The 23,044-nt window shown below is 61.4% G+C and overlaps 1 protein-coding gene across 3 annotated transcripts; it reads right to left on the bottom strand.

Annotated features, from left to right (window-relative positions):
* Positions 1 to 47: 47 nt before the first annotated feature.
* SEMA3F (semaphorin 3F) lies at positions 48 to 22,614 on the bottom strand. 3 transcript variants are annotated; one of them, XM_057407813.1, is made up of 19 exons: positions 22,320 to 22,614; positions 18,880 to 19,050; positions 9,721 to 9,881; positions 9,500 to 9,562; positions 9,081 to 9,200; positions 7,641 to 7,721; positions 5,482 to 5,575; positions 4,977 to 5,096; positions 3,967 to 4,106; positions 3,778 to 3,892; positions 3,524 to 3,593; positions 3,256 to 3,400; positions 2,943 to 3,165; positions 2,117 to 2,205; positions 1,874 to 1,915; positions 1,517 to 1,674; positions 1,374 to 1,441; positions 632 to 765; positions 48 to 549 (listed from the first exon to the last, which is right to left on the bottom strand). In XM_057407813.1, exons 2-19 carry the CDS (start codon positions 18,995 to 18,997, stop codon positions 139 to 141), a joined length of 2,352 nt encoding a protein of 783 aa, XP_057263796.1. In that variant the 5' UTR covers positions 18,998 to 19,050; positions 22,320 to 22,614; the 3' UTR covers positions 48 to 138. The 3 variants fall into 3 exon arrangements, with proteins under 3 accessions (XP_057263796.1, XP_057263797.1, XP_057263798.1); XM_057407814.1 differs by lacking the exon at positions 22,320 to 22,614 and adding an exon at positions 22,047 to 22,171; XM_057407815.1 differs by lacking the exon at positions 7,641 to 7,721 and having other exon boundaries at positions 22,320 to 22,613.
* Positions 22,615 to 23,044: the final 430 nt, after the last annotated feature.

The raw sequence follows: 23,044 nt of genomic DNA, 5'->3' as shown, positions 1-23,044 counted from the left end.
TGGGAGTGGGGAGCGCATGTGTCTGCGTGTGTGTGTGCATGGATGTATATATATATATATATTTATTTATAGATATTTTTAATATTAAAAGGGGGGAAAAATAGACCACTTGTGCTAGCAAAGTCCCTGATGATGGTTTCATGTATGCCCGTAGGTCTCTGGCTGGTGATTCCGGCGGTTTCGAGGCTTCTTCTGGTCCTGCTGCTCCTTGGCTTTGAGGCCAGCCAGTGGTTGTGGTGGGCTGGCGGCCGTGTGCCGCCAGTAGCCCTGGCAGTACTGGTCCAGGAGTCCCATTTCGGGCTGGGTGAGAAGCTGCAGCAGGTCCTGGTAGCCGGGAGTGGGGGCCCCCGGCAGGCCAGGAGGGGTCTCTGCCTGCACCAGCACGGCATGGATGGCGCGGCTGCTGAGCACGCGGAGCTGCACCTTGGTCACCGTGTGCTTGAAGTTGTTCTCGGTGGCGGTGCAGGAGTAGAGGCCGCTGTCGGTGAGCTGGAGGGCACGCAGCAGCAAGCCCTGCTCTGTGCGCAGCACCCGGCCCTCCACCCGCAGCTGTGGGGGGGACAGGAGGCATGTCTCAGGCGGATGGAGCCCCGCACTCCCCGGCACCCCCCGACACTGTGCCCTGCCCTACCTCTTTCCGCCGGTCGCTGTTGTCCTTCTGCAGCAGCCACTTGATGCTGGCCTGTGGAGAGCGGGGCTGGCACTCCAGGAAAGCGGTGCTGCCCTCCACCCCATACTGCACAGCCTCCACTGCGTTCTTGTTAGCTGCAGGGTGTACCATGGGCAGCGGGTTACCTGCCTCTGCACCCCTGCCCTTCCACCCTCCTCCTGACCAATGACTACAAGGAGCTCGGGTCCACTGCCAGCCACAGATCTGTCTGGTCCCCAGCCACCCAGCAAATGTGCTCCTCCTTGAGTGCAGCCATGCTTCCACAAGGGTGTACATTCAACTGCCCATCCATCCATCCATCCATCCATCCATCCGTCCATCCGTCCATCCGTCCATCCGTCCATCCGTCCATCCGTCCATCCGTCCACCCGTCCATCCGTCCACCCACCCATTCAAATCTGCTCATTCTCCTCCCCAAAATATCCACCTATCCATCCATGTTCCATCCATACCAAATCTATCCATCCATCCACACCCTAACCCTAACCCTAACCCTCCTCCCCAGTGTCTCCCTCCCTCCCTTCTCCCTTTACCTATATATCCACCCTCACAGTCATCAACCCACCAGGGCATCCATCCACCCATGGATAGACGTCCCCCTCAGGCCACCCATGTCCCCTCCAGCCACTGCCACCTTGTCCTTCCCATGCCCTCAGCGTGCACCCTTCTAGGCCCACGCTGCAGGCTGCCCCCAGCCCCTCACCATTGGAGTTGTAGCCTCGGCACTGGCGGATGGGGTTGCCGTGCCGCACGTCCTGCCTCCGGCTGCGCCTGTGTGGAGGTGGGAGGTGAGCAGGAGAGTCTGGGCCAGGGGGACCCTACTGCCACTCCCCTGTCCCCCTGTACCTCTTGGAGGAGGCGGAGTACCGGGTGCAGGCGCTGCCGTCCCAGGCGCAGTAAGGGTCCCGGGCCAGGCAGCAGTCCGCACAGGCTTCCCCATACACATCGCAGCGGTGCAGGGCCAGGTGAGTCACACCTACGGCCGAGGACACATACAGTTGTTGCTGTTGGGGGACAGAGAGGACAGGTGAGGTGCTGTCTCATCCCTACCCCACAAGGACAACCCAGAATAAGCTGCAGCCTGCCTGTACTGGGACTGGCTGAGACACCAGAGCCACCCGGCTGCTGCAGTGACACTGGGCAGTGCTACAGCCACATCTGTGATGGGATCTGCCCGGGCCCCTGCCACATGCTCTGACTCACCCTCTTGGAGGAGATGGTCATTGTCTTGATGGGTGCTGGCATCTAGATGGGAGCAGAAATGAAGGAGATGGAGGGGGGACTGCCTGGCCCATGTTGCAGCCCGACGGCAAGTACCCCAGACCCCCTGCAGGCAGCTGGGGCAGGCAGGGGTAAGCAGCCCCAAGGGACTGGCTGATGTCCCAAGGGGGTGGTTGGAAGGGTTGAGGACATTTGGCAGAGGGTGGAGGACAAGCCAGCCCTCACCTTGAACACCTCAATTTCCTCCAGCATGAGCTCCTCTGTCTCCATGTCATCACGAGGGAGCACGATGACCTTCTGCACGGTGCCCCTATCTGCAAGACACCATGATGCCCAGGAGCTCAGTGCCACCCTTGGACACCTGTGTCCTCCCCAAGTGGGAGGGGGGTCCCTGCTGGGGCTGGGGGGAAGAATGATCCCCCCCAAATCATCCCCATCTCTCTCCTGCCATAGTGGGCAGCTGTGCCTGGTGTGTAGCTCAGGTCACTGCCTGTGGCCAGGGACTGTCACTATCCAGGGCAAGGTGGGGACAGTAGCTAGGGATAGACAGCAGGGCAGGAAAGGATGAGGATAGATCACAGGAACTCTGGGGTGCATCTTAGAGGAGGGGAAGCACTGTGCTGGATGATGGTGTCCCCAGTATGGGCACTGGAACTGGGGGAGGACAGGGCTGGATGCTGGTGCTTCTAGGATTGGCAATCAGGCAAGAGGAGACACAAGGCCAGATGATGGTCGGCTTAGTATGGACAAGAGGAAGCACGTAGGATGGTCTCTGGGGTAGGGGGAGGACCAGGCTGGATGGTGGCATCCCTAGGATAGGAGATACCATGCTGGACTGCTGGCTCTGGGGGTGGGAACTGGGCACCGGGGCAGGGGAAGAACCAGGCTGGAGCCTTGAGGAAGGGCATGGATCTCAGGGTGGGGGTTGGAGCCCCTGACCCTGCTCCCGCATGGCGGAGGGCACCATGCTCTGGCCAGTCCCGGTGGTGGCCGTGCCCTCCGGGGCCGCGGCGGAGCATGCTGCGTTCCCCGCGGTGCGCGGCGTGGGTACCTGTGCCCAGGAAAAGCACCTCATAGCGCCCGTCTGCCGCGTCCACCTGGTCGACGGCCACGGTGGTGAAGCGGTAGTTGACATTGGTGCGCACCACCAGCGGCTGCCGGTGTGTGGGGTACACAGCGTGGTACATCAGCGGGTGCGCACGCATGAAGTTGATCACTTCATCAGGGTAGTCCTTGGTTGACTTCATGGATGGGGTGAAGGTTCCCCCAGGGCACTGCGGCACAAACATCACCAGCACTTGGTGACCCGGTACCCTAGTGTTGGTTTGAGAGTCACCTCCCCATGAGTGCCTAGGGGTACTCACGGTGCCTGGCCGGGGGTAGGGCATTTTGCCTGTGTAGGGCATCCACTGGTAGTTGGGTCCTTCCTTGTGTGCAAATGGCCCATTGAAGACCATGCGGATGTCAGCCATGGAGTAGACACACACGGCAGAGCCCTTGAAGACTGACCTGGGAGGAAGGGCCTGCTGTCACCCTCCAGCTTGGTGCTGCCGCCATCGCGGCATCACCGGGGCATCCCCCCTAGCTGGGACCCCTCATCCACTGCTCTGTGCCAGGAGGGTCAGCACTCACCCCGAAGCGGAAAACACAGCATAGATAACAGGGTTCTTGGTGTCCTGTGTCTGCTGGATGAAGACGTCCTCTTGGGACAGAAAGATGGTTGTGTCACCATGGGGAAGGTGGGCAGGAACCCCCTTGCACCAAGAGACACCAGGGCAGGGAGGAGAGCAGCTCCCCATGGGAGACTAAGAAATGTGGGTCATCAAGGGTGTCCCCAAAGTCCACAGGGCTGCAGAAGGCCCCCAACCCCATCCTCGCTCACTCACGGAGCTCATCGAAATGTGTTTCGATCCCATCGGGTCCTGGCACGGAGCAGACGAGCCGGGCCTTCAGGAAGGTGCTCCACTTGTTCACAAGGCAGCAGTGGCCCCCATCATCGTTCTGGAACAGAGGGACCCCTGTGCTCAGCTCTGCCTCCCCTGCCCGCTCCCCAGTCCACCCACCACTCCACATACCAGGCAGATGCGTCCAATGCGGGAATAGACCCCAGGGCTCAGCGGGGCATCGGCTGACTTCTCTCGGAAGAAAAAGTAGAGCTTGTCGTCATTCCTCTCGCTGCTGTCAGGGATCAGCTGAGCTCGGACAAAGGCTGGGTCTGGAATGACATGGCACAGCATGGCACTGACAGCCCAGCAGCACCGCCCAACCCATGCTGAGCCCCCTCTCCTCCAGCATCATCCCACTTATAGAAGAGCACTGCTGTGGTCACAGGGTGAGAGATGGATCTAGACTAGAGGTGGGCTGAGGAACCAAGTCTCTCTGGAGGACACTGATGCTCCAGAAGGGGCTCAGAGCATCCCTGAGGTCCATGGGGTGGAAAGTTCCTGCAGCTCTATGAGCAGGGTGGTGGGAACTGGTCTTCCCCGCTCCGGGGAGGAACCACGCAGCCTGGAAGTTTCTCAGGAAGCTTCTCCTTGCCATCCATCAGCCAGTGCCCAGCCCGTGCTGACAGCTCCCCCTCTTCGGGTTACAGCCCCCGCCGGCTCCCCGGCCCGGCAGGATCATCCCATCTGCTCTGCTCTGTTTACTCAGCTGCTGTCCCACAGGCAGGGGTGTTCTGAGGAGGGCAGGATGGACGCTCGGGGTCACCGACTGCAGGCGACATGGTTGACATCTCAGCCCTGCACAAACCTCTTCATGGACTCTGGCAGAGCCAGCCCCATCTCTCACCAGCTGGCTGCTCCTGTTGCCCAGCAAAGCTCCTGACACATCCATCACTGTCCCACACAGCTATCTCTCTGCTCTTCTGCCCGTATTTCCACCCTTCCATTCATCCGTCCGTCCATCCATCATCTGTCCGCCCATTCACACACCCATCTGCCCTACACCACCACCCATTCACCTGCCCATGCTGGCTACCGTCTCTGTCCTGGTAGAAGGATGCAGCGTGACACAATGGGTCTCATCTCTAGGGCTGAAGCCATTGGGCTCCCAGAGAACCTGGGCCAGTGACACACCAACTCACCATTGAGCCAGCGTGAATTGTACTGGTCTGTCCTCATGGCTGTCTGCTTGCCCATGGTGCGGAAGATGGCTGCGTCCGTGCCCATGAAGTCAATGTAGACGCCAGCATAGAGCTCTTCATCTGCAGAGAGCAGAGCCAGGGACCCCCACCCAGTCCCATCCAGCCATCTTCTCCCACTGCCCCTGGCTCCATCAAGCCCCAGCCCTGGCTGGTAGTCACCAGGCAACCAAGAACCACTGCCAGTGGCTGTCCCAGAGAGCTCAGGAGGTGGGCACTGGTCTGTAACCAGGACCCCAGCTCCACTGGGCCAAGTGCCCAAGAACTGGGCATCTCAGGTGCCTGGCCATCCACAGCTGTAGCAGACAGTGGTGGCAGGGGCCACTGAGGGATATTTGGACAATGCAGGAAGACAGTGGGAGCAGCTGTCCCATATCACCTACATGTTCCCTCTGCCTAACACAGGCAGCACCAGCACCTCGTAGCACCAAGGAGCTACAAGACTTACTTATTAACGCAGAGACGGTGTCGACTTTGGGGTCATAGGAACACTTCCCCTTGCCTGACTCCAGCTTGTCTGGCTCCAGGTAGAAGATATAATCCTGGAGAAGGAAGCAAACAGAGGAGCTGGTGAGACTGTGACCCCTCCATCGCTGTGGCACTTTCCAAAGCCCATCAGGAGAGGCAGCCTCCTCCATGATGGAGCTCAGCAGCAAGGACGGGTGCAGATGGACCACACCAAGAGTCTGCAGGTCTCTGAGAAGCTGAAGCTCCCATGAGCTACACCTCCAACGTTGCTGGGTGCTTCTCCATGCCCTCCACCACTTGGAGACTTGGCTGAGCCGCCAGGCTGAAACAAGACATCCATTCCCCAGGTCCACTTCTGGGCAAACATCTCCCTCAGCTGTCTCTTCTCTCTGGCTGGTCACGCTACACATCACTGCTTGGCTGGCTCCAGGTTACTCAGCTCCAGCTGCTTTGGTAGGCAGGGTTTGGCCAGTGGCACAGCTCAGCTGCTGGACCTGATGCGCTTCTCTTGTCAGGATCCGTTTTCCAGTGGGTGCCACTGGGGTGGCATCATGGTCAGATCCTGCACCCACTCCAGTGAACTCGCCCCATGTCGTTAGAGGCCATCTCCCTACTGTTGCCTCTGCCTTCCCTGCAGCCATCCTCTGTCTCATGTCCCCAGGCAGGGGAAACACCCACATTGCCTCTGAAGATGCATGCAAAATCCTCTACTAGTGCCAGTCTTCTGCTGGTGCTGGTTGGGGGGCAGTTACCCCACACCCCCAGCATATGAACCCCCAGATCTGGGATGAAGCAGCAGCACATCAACCCCCATGGGCACTGGGGGAACCTCAAGCAACCAAATTGGGCTGGTCCTGTACTCTGGCTTGGACGCAGGGGTGATGGATGTGGCGTCAGCCACCATCCATTGAGAGGTGAGCAGTGCCCTGGTAGAGCCCTCAGCTCCAGGAAGGGCAGGAGGGAGTGGGGAGCCAGGATGCTCACCGTGAACGCCTCCCACCAGAGGGTTTGCTCACGCCAGCTCCTTCCGCATCAACCCCAGCCACAGAGATGGACACAGCCGTGTTTCTGCTGTCCCTGTCGCTGCACTGCACCACCTGCACGTCTATCACCATCACCAACACCTCTGCCCGGCACTGGCCCTGCTCCTGAACTAGGCAAACCCTCACAGGGACAGCCTGGCTCTTCAGTACAGCCCTGGCCCTGGTTGCACCATCTCACCCTCCCGGTCAGGCAGCCCGCGAGCTGTCACAGTGTCAGCACTGCTGTTTGGCTCACGTGCCTTGAAACACATCAGAGCTGCTGGGAAGCAGAGGCCAGCAGCCCCCAGGGAGCCCTGGCCCAGGAAATGCACCCAGGAGCTTCTCCCTGTGGATGCTGGGGACAGGCCCAGCAGGCAGGGAAGAACCAGGGGAGCTGAAGGAGTTGAAATGGCAAAGTGCTTCCTCAGCTGGCACTGGGGAACCAGACAGCAGGAGCTGCCCACAGCCAGAGAGATGCTCATGGCCTCTGCCCCAATACTATTCCCCCTCAGAGTGGGGGGGGCAGGGGACAGAGGGATGGGCAGGGGGGTCCAGGTCCCACACGCTCCCCAGCCCATGCACTGACCCATGTTAGTTCAGAAGGATGGCTCAGGGGGTGACACTGTCAGGGTGGGCTGGGTGTCTCCAGAAGCCAGTGGTGACACAAGCCCCTCCAGGTCATGGCAAAACAGCTGCTCAGAGATTTTTACGTAGACCCTACCAAAACACCTCCTGCACATCGCCTTGGCATCATCCCCTTAACACATCCCGAGCCCTTTGGCTCTGCCAACACATGGTCCCACTTCCGAAGGACACAGCAAGCCCAGAGCCAGGCAAAGCCAGCAGTGGGGAAGAGAGCCACCATCCCTGACAGTGTCCTCCATGGGGATTCGTACGTGTCCTGGGAGGAAGGAGTTAGTGAAGGAAGGAGAGCAGACGCCAGGCCGGTGGCTGGAAGATGCTGTGCCGAGAGGGAAGGAGATGGCAGGGATGCCCATGGCACGGGGCCCTGGCCTTGGGGTCGGAAGCATGCCGGTGGGAAGAAGGAGCCCGCGGCTCCAGCACTGCCCGGGGAGAGGTGGGCACAGCTGCAGCGGGCTCCCAGGCCGGTTCCCACCTTGCTCTGCGCTGGTCTCGGGCTGAGGGGGCTGGCGGTGGATCTGCTTTCCCGGCCTCCCGGCTGGCTCGGCGGGAACCCCTGGGGAAAAGGAGCAGGGCAGAGAGTTAGCGCTGCGGGTGGGGGGAGGACGCCCCAGAGCAGGGACACGTGAAGGGGACCCTAAAACTGGGTGATGGGGGCCTGTGCTGGTGGTTTCCCTGGATGCTGCGGGCTGGGCGGGCTTTGCCTCCCACAGGAGCTCCTCCAGGATGGATCCTGCTCTCTCCCACAGAACTGGAGTGCCCTGGCGCAGGGCAGAGCAGCGAGGCGGCTGCCTGCAGCCATCCAGGTTGGGCTCACACCCGGGCACACAAAGATGGCACCTGACAGATGGCAGCGCCCTGTGCAGAGGAGCAGCACTTCAGGGATGAGCTGTGGCATGTGGGAAGCTGCCAGCACCATGGGGTCACTGGAACCACCTGTCCCTGCCACATCGCTGCTGCTTCTGACGGGGAGGACAGGCCATGATATCCTCAACGGCACCGGCACCCTGGTCCTACCTCTAAAGCTGCCACTGCAGTCCCGGTCCGGTCCTTATCTAGTCCCAATCCGGTCCCAGTCAGCAGTGGCCCAAGCAGCAGCCACATCACTTTGTGCCTATGCCCTGGGGACATCAGGGCAGATGCCCATCCTCCATGTCCTCCATGTCCAGCGCCGTGATCCTCCCTTGGCTCGGGCTGGTGGCACCCCGCTCACTCCAACCACAGGAGGGGACACAGCCTGGGACCTGCCACCCAGCACAGAGGGGATGGACACCTTGCAGGGCTCAGGGCCCCTCAGGACACCCATGCTGCTACTTGCAGAGACCAGATCCCTTCCAGGTCTGTCCTGAGGGCACTCCTCTGTCCACTGTGCATCCAGCTTGGCTGCATGCGGCTTCAATGCCACCTTCTGCTGCACGCTGTGGTCCTCAGGGCCTGGTGACATCCATCCAGGGACATCCCCGCCATGGTCTCATGCTCTGCCACTGCCACTGCCACTGCCACGGTTCTCCCTGTGCAGTGCCAGCGCTGGTGCGGTGCTGAGCATCCTCCACATATACGATGAGGGGCTCAGCAGCCCGGCGGCAGGTGGGAAGCCAAGGGGACACAAGCCCCTGTCCCCAGCAGTGGCTGCAGCCAGCAAGGTGGGAGGGCACATTACATGGAAGCCAGCATCGGAGTCCAGCCAGGGCAGCCCAGTTCCAGCATGGAGAGAAGTCCTCGGTCTGCAGATATGGCTTGGGCCCGCTCGGCAGCACAGCACCGTTAGCCATGGTCACCCTCCAGCCTGCCATTGCCCCCAGCCCTCTGCCCCCCGACCCTCCCAACACCAGCCATGCCACCCTCCTGCACCCAGCTGAGCCAGCACTGCTGGGACAGGCACCAGCTCAGACCCCTCATCCCTCCCTCCCCTCACCTGGGCTTTGCGCCCACGGTTGACGAAGGCACAGATGGGGTTGTAGGCGCCGGTGCCGCACACATAGAGGTGGGTCCGGTTCCAGGGCTGGATCAGGCGGATGAAGTTGCCACACTCTCCCTGGGAAGCAAAGGAGGAAGTGACAATCCCAGTGAGGGGCCATGGGTTGGGGTGGGGCCATGGGTTATTGTGGTCATGGGATGGCATGGGTCATGGGATGGCATGTGCCATGGGACAGCGTGGGTTGGGGTTGGCATGGGCCATGACCTGGCAAACAGGAGGACTCAACCCTGACTGACAGGAGGAAGCAGCAAGGGCACTCAGGAGATGGCTTTTCCAGGGTAGGACATGAATCCCCCTGCAGTGCTGGCACCAGGCCTCCCACTGCTACAAAAAGGGTGCTGGTGATGGCCACTCACGTTGCTGTTCTTGCCCGACAGGATGCACTCCTCAATCCTCTGCTGGGAAGCAGGCCAGTGGATCTGCAGGGACACCAGCCCAGGGAAGATCAGAGCTCCTGCCTTGCTCCACCTCTTCCCCACCAGCACCAACGATGCCCATCGAACTCTTGCCCTGGCATGTGAAACAGCCCCTGGTTGTCCCCCTTCCACCTTCCCCCAGCCCTGCTATGGCAGCTTACAATGAGGGGTTCGCGGTTGATGTCGTGCAGGTCCAGTGAGAGGACATAGTCCTTGCTGCCCACGTACATGCGGTCGTGGTCCTCGTCCTTCAGCAGAATGCGGTAGTCGCTGGAGTTGAGGAGGAAGTTGAAGAAGTGCGCTGTGCCCGTCGCCTTCAGCTCTGTGGGGGCAAAGGTGTCAGCACCCCAGGGACCCCCAACCTTCTCTGGTGCGTCCGTGCCCAAGTTCAAGCTTGGTCCTGGCCAGAGGACGTCTTGCGAGAGGAGATGCCACCTTCCAGGCCATGGTGCTCATCTCCCCTTCCATGAGTGCCATGATGCTGCCACCTCTGTGCAGAACATGGGACAATGGAGATGGTCATGGCCGGTTGGACAACCAAGAATGGCCAGAGGAGGGGACAACAGGATCTAGGGTCAGGAGATGCAGCTCCCCACAGCAGGGAGTGGAGCTTCCCACCGAGATGGGTCTGGAAGGGGGTGCTTCCTGGCTCCCCATCCAGGAGCCCACAGCTCCCAAAAGCTCCAGCATTGCCTCTCTCCTGCCCTGTGACCTCATGTCCCAGACAGGCTGCTCGGATGGGGAGCTGGGACCCCAAGGAACCATCTCCTGGGGAGGGGATGAGCCTCCCCCAGCCCCGCACACCCCATCCCCCCTTGGAAGTTATTTTTAGCCCGAGTGTGGGAGCAACGAGTGAAAGAGGATAATGAGGGTCATGAATATTCACAAGTGCAATGAGGCAGCCAGATGGAAGGCAGAAGTGCTGCAGATGATGTGGGCCTGTGCCAAGGACCACGCAGCAGGGGCCACGGCAGCAGCGAGAGAGTACTCTAAACCCTTGGGACACTATCTGCCCTGAACGCAACCCCTTTGGAGGTGCCACCCCTTTGGAGGTGCCACTCCCTTTGGAAGCCACTCAGCCATCAGATGCCACCTCCATGGGAAGACATCTGCACTGGCTGCCTCTCCCTTTGGAGACGCCACTCTCTTCGGAGGTGCCATTCTCTTTAGATGCCACCACCAGCCATCAGATGCCAGCTCCGTGGGACACTATCTGCCCCAGACGCTACCTCCTTTGGAGATGCTACCACCTTTAGAGGTGTCACCCTCTTTGGGCGACATCAACAGCCGTCAGATGCCATCCCCATTCATTGGATGTCACATGCATGGGGTGCCATCTGCCCCAGATGACCCCTTTGAAGGTGTCACCCCCTTTGGATGCCACCCCCAGCCATCAGATTCCACTCCACGGTACGCTGGACCCCCACCCTGCAGAGTTTGTCCCTTCACTGAGGCCCCATCCATGCAGGCACCAGCTGCTGGGACTGGGGTCAGGGACCCCACAGAGACCCCCCCATCTGAGGCAGGAGCAGAATGGGGTTCTGCAGGTCAGTAGCAAGAAATCACGCCAGCTTCCCAGCAGGGCCAGGCAGGGCTCCAGCCACCTGGTGCCGTTCCCAGCCAGGATGTCAAGCATCCGCAGATCTCCCTGACCCCATAGGGGGCTGGCAATGTCCCATGGATGTCCCCAGGATCTCTTCCCATCCTGGGCACAGGGATGGTGGGGGGCTGTGCCCTGCACCCCGGCACACCAGCTGTGCCAGGGACCCCCTCACACAGCCCTGGGGACCTCCTGCTTGGCATCCCGGGGTGGGCTATGGGGAGCCCACACCAAGGGGGCACAGCCAGATCCATGCCCACCGGTGTCACTGGGAGAACCCTCTCTGTGCCACGGCTACAGCAGTGCTCCCCAGCCCCATGGAGGGACACCCACAGCCTGCTCAGCGCCACTCAGCCATGATGGTGAGGCCAGTACATGCTGGGCACACAGGGTGGAAGCCATTGGGGCAGGCTGTGGGAAACAGCGTCACAGGAGGTGAAATCAATCTCCCCCCAGCTCGGGGCCTGCCTGCCTGCCAGGGCTGGCTGGCTGGGGAGAGCATGGTGGACGTGTGGAGTGTCTGCGGGCAGGAGGGTGCCCCCAGCCATGGCAGAGGTGGGGTGGCAAAGGATAGGGGACTGGGGGTGCTGCCCACCCACAGCATGCTCCTTCTCCTGCCTGTCCCATCTGGGCTCCAGATGCTCCCTGCCTGCCCCAGTATTCCCTGCCTGTGCTGTGGCACAATGGGTCTGGTTCCTGCCTGTCTCATGGCCTGCAGCTGCAGTGTGTGTGTGTACAGCAAGCAGTGTGCGTGCATGTGTGTGCCCCATGCAGCATGTGCGTGTGTACAGCGAGTCATGTGCGTGCATGCCTGTGCCTCATGCACCGTGTGTGTATAGCATAACATGCTACACACGTGTGTGTGCACGTACAGTGTGCACTGCGTCTGTATGTACACCCCATGCTGCATGTGTGCGCACACATGTCCCACACAGAGGGTGTATGCATGTGTGTGTGCATGCGTGTGCCCCATACAGCATGTGTGTGTGTACAGTACATAACCTGCGTGCATGTGTGTGCCCCATGCACCGCGCATGTATATAGTGTGTAATGTGCTTGCATGCGTGTGCTCCATTCACCATGTGTGTATAGCACAATGTGCATGCGTGTGTGTGCATGAACTTGTAGTGTGCACTGCATGTGTATGTATGTGCCTCACTGCATGTGTGTGCACAGGTGTTCTATGCAGTGAGCATGTGCATGTGTGTGCATGCGTGTGACTCACGCAGTGCCCTGGGGACACAGGATGAATTTGTTGGAGCTTTCCCCACCCCAGGGATGCTGCTGTGGGGCTGGAGGTCAGGAGCCAGGAATGTGCAGGATGGCCCTAGCTGCAGCTGCAGCAGTGGGTGATCCCCCGCCCAGGGACCCGGTGCTGGAGCCATGCACTCAGCCATCGTGCCTGGGGCAGACACAGCCCTGGTGCAGGCACAGTGGTTGTTAAACTGGGCAGGAGCCCACACAATGGGACAACGCCACATCTGTCACTGCTGCCTGCCCCAGAGACAGCATGCTCGAGCTCCCTGGGGATATGCTCTCATCCTCACCCTCCTGGCCAGGACCCCGGGGCTGAGCCAGGCAGTGGGGGACACTGGTGTCGGAGGGTCCCATACCAGCAATGGTCCCAAATATCCCACATCCATTAGGATGGCAGGCCCCAGGACTCAGCAGGACACAAGACCAGCAGCACAAAAGGGACCCATTCAGCACCCCACGGCCCAGTGATCAGAGGGGGCACCCCTAAAGCAGGGCGGTGACGGACCCACTGCCCCGTGACACCTTCTCCAAAGGGGATGGAGGGGCGGGCGAGCCACCGCCCCAACCTCTGACCTCCCAAACTGACACCCCCTCGCCCTGCCCTCCTAATCCCTCACCGCCACCCTGCCCCCAAACCTGCCCCCAGCAACCGCAGCGGGACCCTGGGGAGAGAGCAGGGCAGGGGCCCCGCCGAGGCGGTTGAAGCCACCTCGTTAGCCGATGTGTCCTGATGAGCTTATTCCCTCCCGCATCCACGCCGCCAGCCCCGGCACCAGCAGAGCTTTCCCGGCTGGCCGGGAGCCTAATCCCGTTTTAATTGCCCAGCACCGGAGCCAGGAGCTGCCCAGCAGCGCAGCCAGGGTGGCCTCCCTGGGGAGCGTCCCTTCGCAGCGTCCCGCGGAGCCCCCATCGAGCCCCCCTTCCCCAGAGTCGCCTCCCCGGCATCGTTTGGTGGCCTCAGTCATTGAGATTTAATTACCCCGCGCCCTCGAGCGATGCCGGCGGCCAGGAACCGGCGATGCTCGGCTTGCGGTGGCAAGCAGCACCACCCGATTACATCCGCTGCGAAGCCACATTCCCCCGTAATGCCAAATTCGGGATGAATCTACAGCTCCGGCAGCTGACCCCACCTCCACCCTTGCTGACTGCCAGCACTGGCCACCATCCGGTCCCTGCCCGTCGCCCACTGGCACGAGAGTGAAGCTGATCTCTGAAGCAAGAGGTTGATTCTGGGGACTTCGACAAACCGAGCATCCAAGAGGCTGCTTACTCCTCACCCCAGCACCACAAAGCCCCTGATCTCCCCCCCCAGCATCACCAGGGCGCCGGCACTAAGATTTAATGCCCATAAGGACCCGAGCCAGTCACCTCCCCAGGTGCACAATCGTGCACCATCGTTGTACCCCAAAAACCAATTACAGACGCTCTCACCTAATTAGTTTCTAATTATGGGCTTGTAGCGCATTCAACATAATTAGCATGTAAATTACATGGCGTGTTTATATTCAATAACCGCTCTCCCCCCCCCCGGCTGGCAGAGGCAGCGCCTTTCGGGAGCCCTTTCTTTGCACAGAGACGAATGAATTCACTCCAAATGCCGATGGATAAGCTCAGCGCTAGGCCCAAGGGAGCCTGGCCAAGCAGGGTTAAATCCCAGCTCCATCCCAAAGCATTTTATCCCATAAATTTATAAGCATACCCCAAATTTCAGGGATGCTCTCCCCTATTTTTTTCCCTGCTTGAAATTTGGGATGCAGTTCCTTGGCTACCTGGTGGAGGAGAGTGATGGGGAGCAATGCTCCGAGAGGAATGGGGGACTGGATGCGTCCCCTCACTTGTCTAAAGCATTTGTTGTTATTGTGGTTGATCAAAGAGCTGGGTGGGTTGCACGATGAAAGCAGAATTGCTTATTTGTTTGAGCGTCACTCCGCTACCCCTTGATGGGTTATTTATGATGTAATTAAGCTAATTACATGTAATAAGAGAGTTTCCATGGCCCCCAGCCAAGCTCTTTTCCCATTTAACCGATTCACAGGTGGGAGGAAACCAAAGCTGCCTTGCTGGGGCTTGGGAGATGAAATGGCTCCGGTTCCGCTCGCTGCATCCCACCCCACACCATCTCCAGCCCTCCTGGAGCATCGCTCCAGCCAGCACTCACGGCAGGTGTCATGGCTGCCCGGATCAAATCCCTCGGGATGAAAGCGGGGCCGGCTGGGTGCACCCCCATTGCTGCACGGCCCGTTGGGCACAGGCCAAAAAAAAAAAAAAAAAAAAAAGGAAAAAGACATAAAAAAAGAAAACCTACATTTTTTTCACCCAAAACCGCTGATTCATCCCGTGGAGCCTGGAGCCTGCCCCAGGCGCTGGTGGAGAATGTGCCCCAGCAGCATCCTGGCCAGGGGAGACCCTGGCACCACCAAGCATCACTGGGCAGCAGTGACCCTGGTCCCCAGCAGGAGCTGGGCCCTGGGATGCTCCAGCAGCAGGAAAACCCCCTCGGGAAGGAACGTGGCTTCGGGAAAAACACCTGAATCTCCCCAAAACCAAAGAGCTGAGCTGAGGGGCCGTCACACACACACCCCCCACCCCCCACTGCTTCGGGGTTTTCGTTTCAAATGTTTTCTGACATTATTTCTGTCTGCAGCCCCCGAGCACCAGACAAGGTGCAGGACAGAAACACAGTTGCTTTTCCAGGCCATTTGCTCCGTGCCAAAAAGGTAGCGGAAAGAGCAGCAGGCAGGGGTGCTCTGGGCAGGGGCTGACAGGACTGGAGCTGGGTCTGGGGGATGACACATACCAGGACCTCAGGAAAGGCCACCACTGGCTGTGCTGCTCCAGAAGGAGCGGTGTTAACTTGAGGGCTAATGAGCTTATTGCATATTGGCTTGGGGGGAGGGCTGTAATCACATGGGGTTTTTTTGGGTGTGGGGTTAGGGAGCATATGGAGGTTTGCAGCCAGAGCCTGGGGGGCTTATCCTGAGCAGCAGCCGGTCCCAGCAGTGTGGGGGCTGCTGCAGCCCCCCCATCAGCCCAGCTGAAAAAATCCTCTTAGGGGTCACAGAGCTCAGGCCCATGTCCCCATTCCCCATGGCACAGGATAGGACTGCAGCATGCCCCCCAACTTTGAGGGGTCTGAGGAGCAGCATAGGGGTTTGGTGCACCGCCAGCCCAGGCCAGGATGGGGACTGATGGCACCCAGCCCCTCCGGCACATCCCCAGGCCTGGCTGTCTCCGTGCCCTTGGCCCTGCCCATGCCCCCCATTTCCCCCCATGTTTATCCCAGCCCGCTGTCACAGAGCGGTGCCCACAGCTGCAGCAGCTTAGGAGGGCATCAGGACGGCCCCGGGGACATGGCCCCTTGCCGGGCTCCCCTCCAGCCATCTGCCATCCCCCCAGCCCGGATCAAGTGTGCCGATGGCCCCCGGCCGAGATGCCGGCAGGGTGGGAGGGGAAACTGAGGCATGAGGCATCCAGGAGCGAGGTCAGGCAGGGGGCTGGCAGCAGAGCCCACAGGAGACTCCACCGCTTGATTTATCCTTTTTAAAGTGGCATTTTCCCCCGGCAGGAACTGCTCTGCCTCTCACCCAGCCCCTCCCAGCCAGGGCTGCCCCATGGCTGGAACTCTGCTGTCACTTTTCCGAGAGGTGCTGGCATAGCTGCTCCCCGTTTGAAGCCCTATGGAGAGCCCTGACCTTGAGGGCTTCCCGCGATGATGCGGGGTGAGAGCCCACCCTTCCTTCCCGCATGCTTTTCCCACGCTGGACGGGCAGCAGGACACAGAGGGATGAATCACCATCATCATCACCTCCTGCATCCTCGTGGGGAAAGCATCAAGTTCTCTGGTGCCCGAGCCCCTGGCCCAGAGGAAGGCTCGGAGCAGAGGGGCCTGCAGGATGTGTATGGGAGAAGGGGAGGAATTGTTAGCAAGGAGATGATTAAAAATATCCACCCTATTTCTGGCCAGCACTGGGCTGGGATCTGGGAAGAGCTGCTGGCAATAGGGAGCCGTGTCGGAGCCGCTCCCAGCACTGTTCTTTCCGTGTCGGTCACCTTCCTCCCGCCAGCACATGGACAGGAAAGCCTTGAGAAAGAGGACAGATGGACAGGGACCATAGGGGTTACGGGATGGGGGCAAGGACCGGAGGATGACCCTGCAGCAGGACGAGGGAGCTTGGCTCCTGCTCCTTTCCTATGGCTTCCTTATTTTATATATTCTTTCTTTCATAGCGCTCGGAGACGCTGGCGCTCTGTGAAGGATGACGCAGGCCCCGGGGAGCTGCGACAAACCTTCGGTGCACGATAACAAGCAAAGGCAAACAAACCCAGAGACGCTCCCGGGGCTGGCGGGGCTCCAAGCAGTGTGGGGGGGGCAGACACGGAGACACACAGCTCCTTCCCAGCACCCCACCAGGCACCAGCACGATGCCACAGCCACACCATTGCACGGCGATGCTCCAGCCTTCAGCACGAAGGATGCTGATGGTGGGGCTCTGCACCCCAACCCCAGCAGCGTCCCTCCAGCCCACGCCAATAGCCACCAGGTCCCCTGCAGTACAATAGCCATGTCCCTGCTAGCAGGGCCCAGCTCAACTCACCACACCAGTGTCCCACAGCCTAGCTCCCATCACATCCAGCCCCACTGCCTTCAGCTGCCCCAGGGGGGTTGGGGACAGGGATTTAGGTACTGTACCAGGCTACCCGTGCAAGAGAAGGGACCAACTGGAAAGCGAAGCCCATGGATTCAAAGAAGCTCTGGGCAATTATCAACTGGGGGAAGCTGCTCACCAGCAGCTCAGCATGCAGCTCATAGCTGGCCCTCGAGGAAGACCCTGGGCTCATTCTCTGCCACCACACTACAAGAGCATGGGCAAGGAAGGGGTGAGCACATCCCTTCCCAATCCCAGTGTGCTTTTTTCTCCATATGCCAGTGCAAACCAGCCCTTCTCCCACTGCAAATCCCTCTCTGGGCAGAGAGGGCAAAGGGGGCCCTGCCAGACCACCCCAGGTGGAAAGAAGGACCGGAGCTCCCAACACAGGCACTTGGTCCCCTGGGCACAGCCAGTGACCTCTGCTCCATCCAGCCAGGGACAAAACACGAACCCCAAAGCAGCCCTCACCCACAGCACAACAGGCCCAACCATGCTTATCCGGAATTAATCCCAGTCCCGGGCATGCCGGCGGCTGTGGGACGGCGACAGGCATTAACACACACCTCGCCGGGGCGGCGCGTGCTGGGTCCAGCCAGGGCTTCACCAGAGCCTCCCCTCACTGTAGCCATGAGGAAGACACTTAGAGTCGGGACAAGGGATGCATCCCTGGGTAGGAAACAGCAGTGGCCAAAGTGCCCCAGCAGCCCCCAAAACCCCACTGAAACCACCTTTTGAAGAGGCAAAGCAGCGCCTGCTGTGCAGGGAGGAACTGCTCACGCCTTTCCAGCCCAGGCTTGTCCCCAGCCTCTTCATACCAGCCATTTTTCCTGCTGAAGCCAGCCTTTACACCGGTGTCTCACCCCGTCCGTGCTGTGTTGCCATCACCCCCTCTGACATCACCTGCCGGGCTCTGCTGGCCCAGAGCTGCTGTGCTCATCATCAGCTCTGTGACTGCATCCTGGGCTCATGGATTTGGTACCTGAACAGGGGCAAATGCACTGTGGGATGGAGGCAGCACCAGCTCTCCTTGGCAGCTCATGTCCCCCAGGACCCCAAGGGGAGGCAGGCAGGAGGCTCCACATGCCCGTCACCCTCCTGACACATGTCCCTGGGCTGGGATGCATGGAAGTGCGGCCCTGGCACTGGACACACCACGCTGGCAGAGCCAGTTTTTGTTCTGCTTCTCAAGGTTTGCAACCTGCCTCATCGCCCCCCATCCCACCCCTCTCAGCATCCTCAACACAGGCACTCAGAACCAACCCCTCTGCCAACATGCACCCTAAAGCTGAACTGGGGGAACCCCTCTGCCAACATGCACCCTAAAGCTGAACTGGGGGGTGTCTCCCTGAGCTCTCAGCATGGGCTGGGTGGGTCGGGCAGCCCTGTTACGAAAGAGTTAACCCCCCACCCCCACCCCCCCCCCGGCATCCTTCCCTCCTGCCTCTTGCCGGCTCCCTGCCAGCTCCCAGGCATTAATACCAGCGGGGGGGGGGGGGGGGGGGGGGGGGGGGGGTGTGTGTCAGTGATGTCAAGCTGGTGCCTGGACTTGGGGTGTACCTCTGCACCCAGCTTTGACAGACAGAGGAAGCCACCCATCTGCAAGGGGAAGCATACTGGGGGAACTGGATTGGCTGATAGCCCTACAGACTGGGGTGGGGGGCAGAATGGGAGCTCAGCACACAGAGATTTATGGGGGTGCAGCCTGCTGATGCCCTGCCAAGACAAGAAGGAGCAGCCTGGACTGGGGTGTCCCAGTCCTCTCCACGTTCTTAGGGTCCCTCCCTGCCACCCAACTGACGCCGCCAGGCTCTTACCTTTGAAGGACAGCTGGACCCTGGGGGTGGCGAAGCCGAAGCCGTGATCCTTTGCGTGGGCAGCCCGCCAGCCCAGAGTCAGCAGGGTGGCCCAGAGGAGGACACCAACCACGGGCATGGTGGACACACGCTTGGGTGCCAGGGTCGAGGGGAGTCTGGGGGGGGCCGAGCCTGCCAAAGAGTGCACAGGGAGGAGGGATGTCAGTGTGCTGCACTCACAACCCCCCAGGGGGGGGATGAGCCCCACATCTCCCCATCCCGCTGCCCAGCGTGCAGCATCCTCCAGGGGGGGATGGAGCCAGCCCAGAGGGTCTCAGCCATACTCTGCTCTCATGGTGGGGGGGCAGGAATAGGGGGTGCTCAGCCTCGCCTCTGTGGGTGCCAAGCCAAGTGTGCAGGGAGAGGAGAGGGCGGCGCTGGAGGCTGCAGCACACTCCTTCAGACAAGCCGTCAAGCCTTGCCCAGGTGAGGAGCATCGTCCTCACCCCCCCAGCCTGCAGCCTTCCCCCTGCCGCCACCACGCTGGATCCCCTCACCCCAGCATCCAGAGGGGTCCCATTCCCAGCCCTCTTCTCCCCACCTCTCCTCCCAGCCCCCAGCAAAGCCACAGCAAGCAGAGCCGGGATCAAATCTTTCCAACATGAAGGAAATCTGGACTTCATTATTCCAAGAACGTACAAAAAAAAAAAAAAAGAAAAAAAGAGATTTTTTTTTTCCCCTTCATAAATAAAAGAGGAAGAAAAAGGAGAAAAAAAAAAAAAAAAAGAAAAGAGCCCTGCCTGTGTGCCAGGCAGCTGGACTCCCTGGGGCTCCGGCACGGAGCAGAGCCCGCCAAGCTGCCTCCAGCAAGCCACACACGCACCCCGGCACGGCACAGCACAGAGCCCCCCAGCGCGCTCACCAAGGGACCGTCTCTTCAGGCCCTGTTCCCTCTCTCAAGGCAGCACCCTTGGGGCGGGGAGTTCCAGGGGACTCAGGGCAGGATTTGTGAGGAGGCCTGCAGTGGGAAGCCCCTCGCATCCCCAGGGAGCTGCACATCAGGGTGGGATGCACTGTGCCGTGGTACCAGGGTGGGCTTGAGCATCCAAGAAGCCCCAGACTCTGCACTAGGGGATCCCCACCATGCCACCCTCATGGGGATGTGCCCTCCACGGCTCTGCCAGCTGCCACAGCACTGCCCCACGGGGCACAGGAATACACGAAGGTGCCAGGTGGATGGCCAGGAACCCTTTGGGGCACAAGCGAGAGGAATGCTGAGCTGCAAAGGAGGCAACCCGGCACTGCGGGGGCCTGCCTGCAGCCCATACGGGTGGGTCTGGCTGGCCCCTCCTGGGGTGCCCAGCACACACCACACCGGCCCCAGCCCTGAGCGGGACGAGGGCAGCAGCACTGTCACCGGCATGCGGGCCCCTCCAGTGACGCGCTTCCTCGAGCAGCAGGGCAAGCCCAGAGCGCAGCGGCATCGCCGTTCACAGGGGCTCAGTATCTTATTTCTTACTCTTGCCTTCAGAGTCAGGAAATATCTCGATTTGTTCTATTCCCCCCCGAGCACACCCAGCTCTTCTCCATTGTACTGGCATTCGGACCCCTTCCAGGCTGCCCCCCCTTCTCCCACCCATTCCCAGGCTCTGCCCTTCCCATCAGCGCCGGGCCGGGACAGCCCGAGCCCCCAGTTCCTCCAGCCAGCCAAAACTCCAGTTGGTTGCAGTTAAATACCCCCCCCCCCCCCCCCCCCCCCTTAATCCAAACCTCCCCCCTTCTCCCCGGCAGCTTTAGGAAATAATTCTGGCAAATACCACTATTGCATTTGGATGGAGCGGCGTACGCGTCAGAGACAGGGAGCGAGATGGCAAACAAAGGAAAAGAGGGAGAGGAGGGGAGCGCAGCGAGCGTAGGGCGAGGAGGGGGGAAAGGGCCGGCGGCGAGAGGGGGCACACAGGCCCGGCCGGGAAAGGCAAATTCCAAGGAAGCAAGAAAGAGAAATGGCCCATTGGAGTGCACCTCGGCCAGGAAATCTCTATTTCCAGGGTCATCTGCGCTCCAGGGAAACTGGGAACTCCAGGGGGGAGAGCGGCCACGTTCCTCTCCCCCAGCATCCGTGCTGGCTGGGGCTGGGGTGTTTTCCTTAGCAATTAAAGTTTGGCCATTGCTGGTGCTGCCGAAGGATGATGAAAATCCCGCTCGGCTTTACCCCCTCCTCCCCAGACCGGTCAACCGAGCGCCGCCGCGCCGAAGCAATTAGGGAAAGGTTTCCTTGGCTGGAACGGGGACGCCTTTTGGGGGCTGAGACCCCGGGCTGAGGGGGGAATTCGGGGGGCTCGGAGGTCGGGCTGCCCTCACGCCTGGTCCCAGCGGCCTCAGGAGCCAGCCTAGGGTGCAGGAAACGTTTTGGGAGAGAAAAGGAACACAGACAGGATGGGCAGCGGGAGGGGAGCCTGCCCCTCCTCTCGGCCACGGCGCCCGAACGCGCGATGCCACCGGCGGGAAGGGGGGAAAAATAATCAGAAATAAAATGAAATCGGGACGCTGCCCGCGCAGCTCGGCCCCTCGCACCCGGGAAATAACTTTGCACAACTTTACGCCGCCGGCCCTCGGTCACGCCTGTCCCGGCCCCGGGAGAACCCCCGGTCCCCCGCGCTCTGCCCGCCCCATGCTCCGGCCCCGGAGGTGATTGGGAGCCCAGCGGGCGGCCCTCAGCTGCATGCCCCGAGGTGCTGGGGGGCTCAGGCGTGTGTCCCCTCCCCAGCACTGCTTCCTCGGGCGCCCACCCGCCTCTGAGCCCTGCCGCAGCCCGCCCTGCCCCAGCAGTGCCCCGCCAGCCTCCGTCCCCTGCGGGCACCGTGTCGCTCAGGAATAGCCCCCCCGCCACCGGAGCGGGGCGCGCCTGCCCAGCCAACAGCTCCCGCGGGTAGGGGTCACCGCAGGGGCTTCTACCACCCAGCTACTGCCGCCCGCGACGCTGGAGGGGGGGTGCGCTGTGAAGCACCTGGTGTCTTCATCCGCTCAGGTCAGCCCTGCCACCGCCGGACCGCAGCCACCAACCCGCCCGCTTCACCGCTTGGTTACGACGCGGGGGCACACACGCGAGTTCCGGGCGGCAGAAAGTTTTCCCGAGGCTCCCCCACCCCGCACGGGGGCTCCTCTCTGCCGCCCTTCCCCGCCCTTACCTCTGCGGGTGCCAGCGGCTGGGCTGTGCAAGCGGCGGGGCTCAACGCCGCGCCCGGCACCCGCGGCCCCCCGCCATCGCGACTGCCAGCCCCGGCCCGTGAGCAGCGGCGGCGGGGCGGGGCAGCGGCCCGGCCCCGACTGGGCGCCGCAGCCCGTGCGCTCAGGGCTGGGGGGGAGAAGGGGGGGATGTGATTTGCATAGCCCCGCCCAGCCGGCCCCGCCCATCTCTCAGGGCCGCGGGTTCGAGCCCCACCGCCTCCCTCATCGCTCACCTACAGCTCCGGCCTTTTGTTGCTCCGTGCCGGCGGCGCCCCGCCGTGAGAAGCCGCGGGCGGCTCGGTTGGGCTCCGGCGCCCACCGCCCTCCTGGCGGCCCCGGGAAGGAAGCGAATAGATAAGTGACGTCCCTCCTTTGTCTGCCAAGGCGGGCGGCGGGGGGGCGGCCCTGGGCTGCGAGAGGCAGCGGGGAGCCGAGCCCGGGCGAGCCGGCGGCTTTGTGAGAGCTGCGGCTCCGGCGAGAAACCGCCTCCCACACACGGCAACTCCTTGGGCAGGGTGCGGGGCTCTTCCCCCAGCCCCACCTCGCTCCTTCTGCCCACACCCCCCCCTTCCTCCCCGCCGTTGATCCCCCCGTGACCCCCAGCCCCAGTCCCAGGGAAGATGGGTGATCCCTGCCCTGCTCCAGTGCCCTGCATCCCGCTGTCCCGGGACCTGCCGGCCTCTGGGCGAGCCTTGCCCAGCACCATTTCCTCTGCACGCCACAGCATCCTGCCTTCCAAAGCAGTGCTGGCAGGTGCCGAGCAGCTGATCCCCATGGCTCTCTGCCCTGAGCTGGGCACCTCGGAGCCCTCCAGATTGCAGGCACACTCCTTCTCTACCCTGCTCTGCTCCCGAACCCTGGAGCCTCCGTGGTGCTGCCTGTAAAGGCAGGCGCTGCCTCTCCCCCTGCTGTGGGTATAACCCCGGTGCAAGCATGGTGACCCCCAAGACCTTCCCCC

Source organism: Pezoporus wallicus, unplaced genomic scaffold (assembly GCF_028554395.1).
Source record: "Pezoporus wallicus isolate ANWC-B61680 ecotype Strahan unplaced genomic scaffold, APGP_CSIRO_Pwel_v1 contig_3568, whole genome shotgun sequence".
In the NCBI taxonomy this organism is placed as follows: domain Eukaryota; kingdom Metazoa; phylum Chordata; class Aves; order Psittaciformes; family Psittacidae; genus Pezoporus; species Pezoporus wallicus.
The sequence above is the reverse complement of the archived record's forward strand: the minus strand, read 5'-3'. Positions and strand labels throughout refer to the sequence as shown.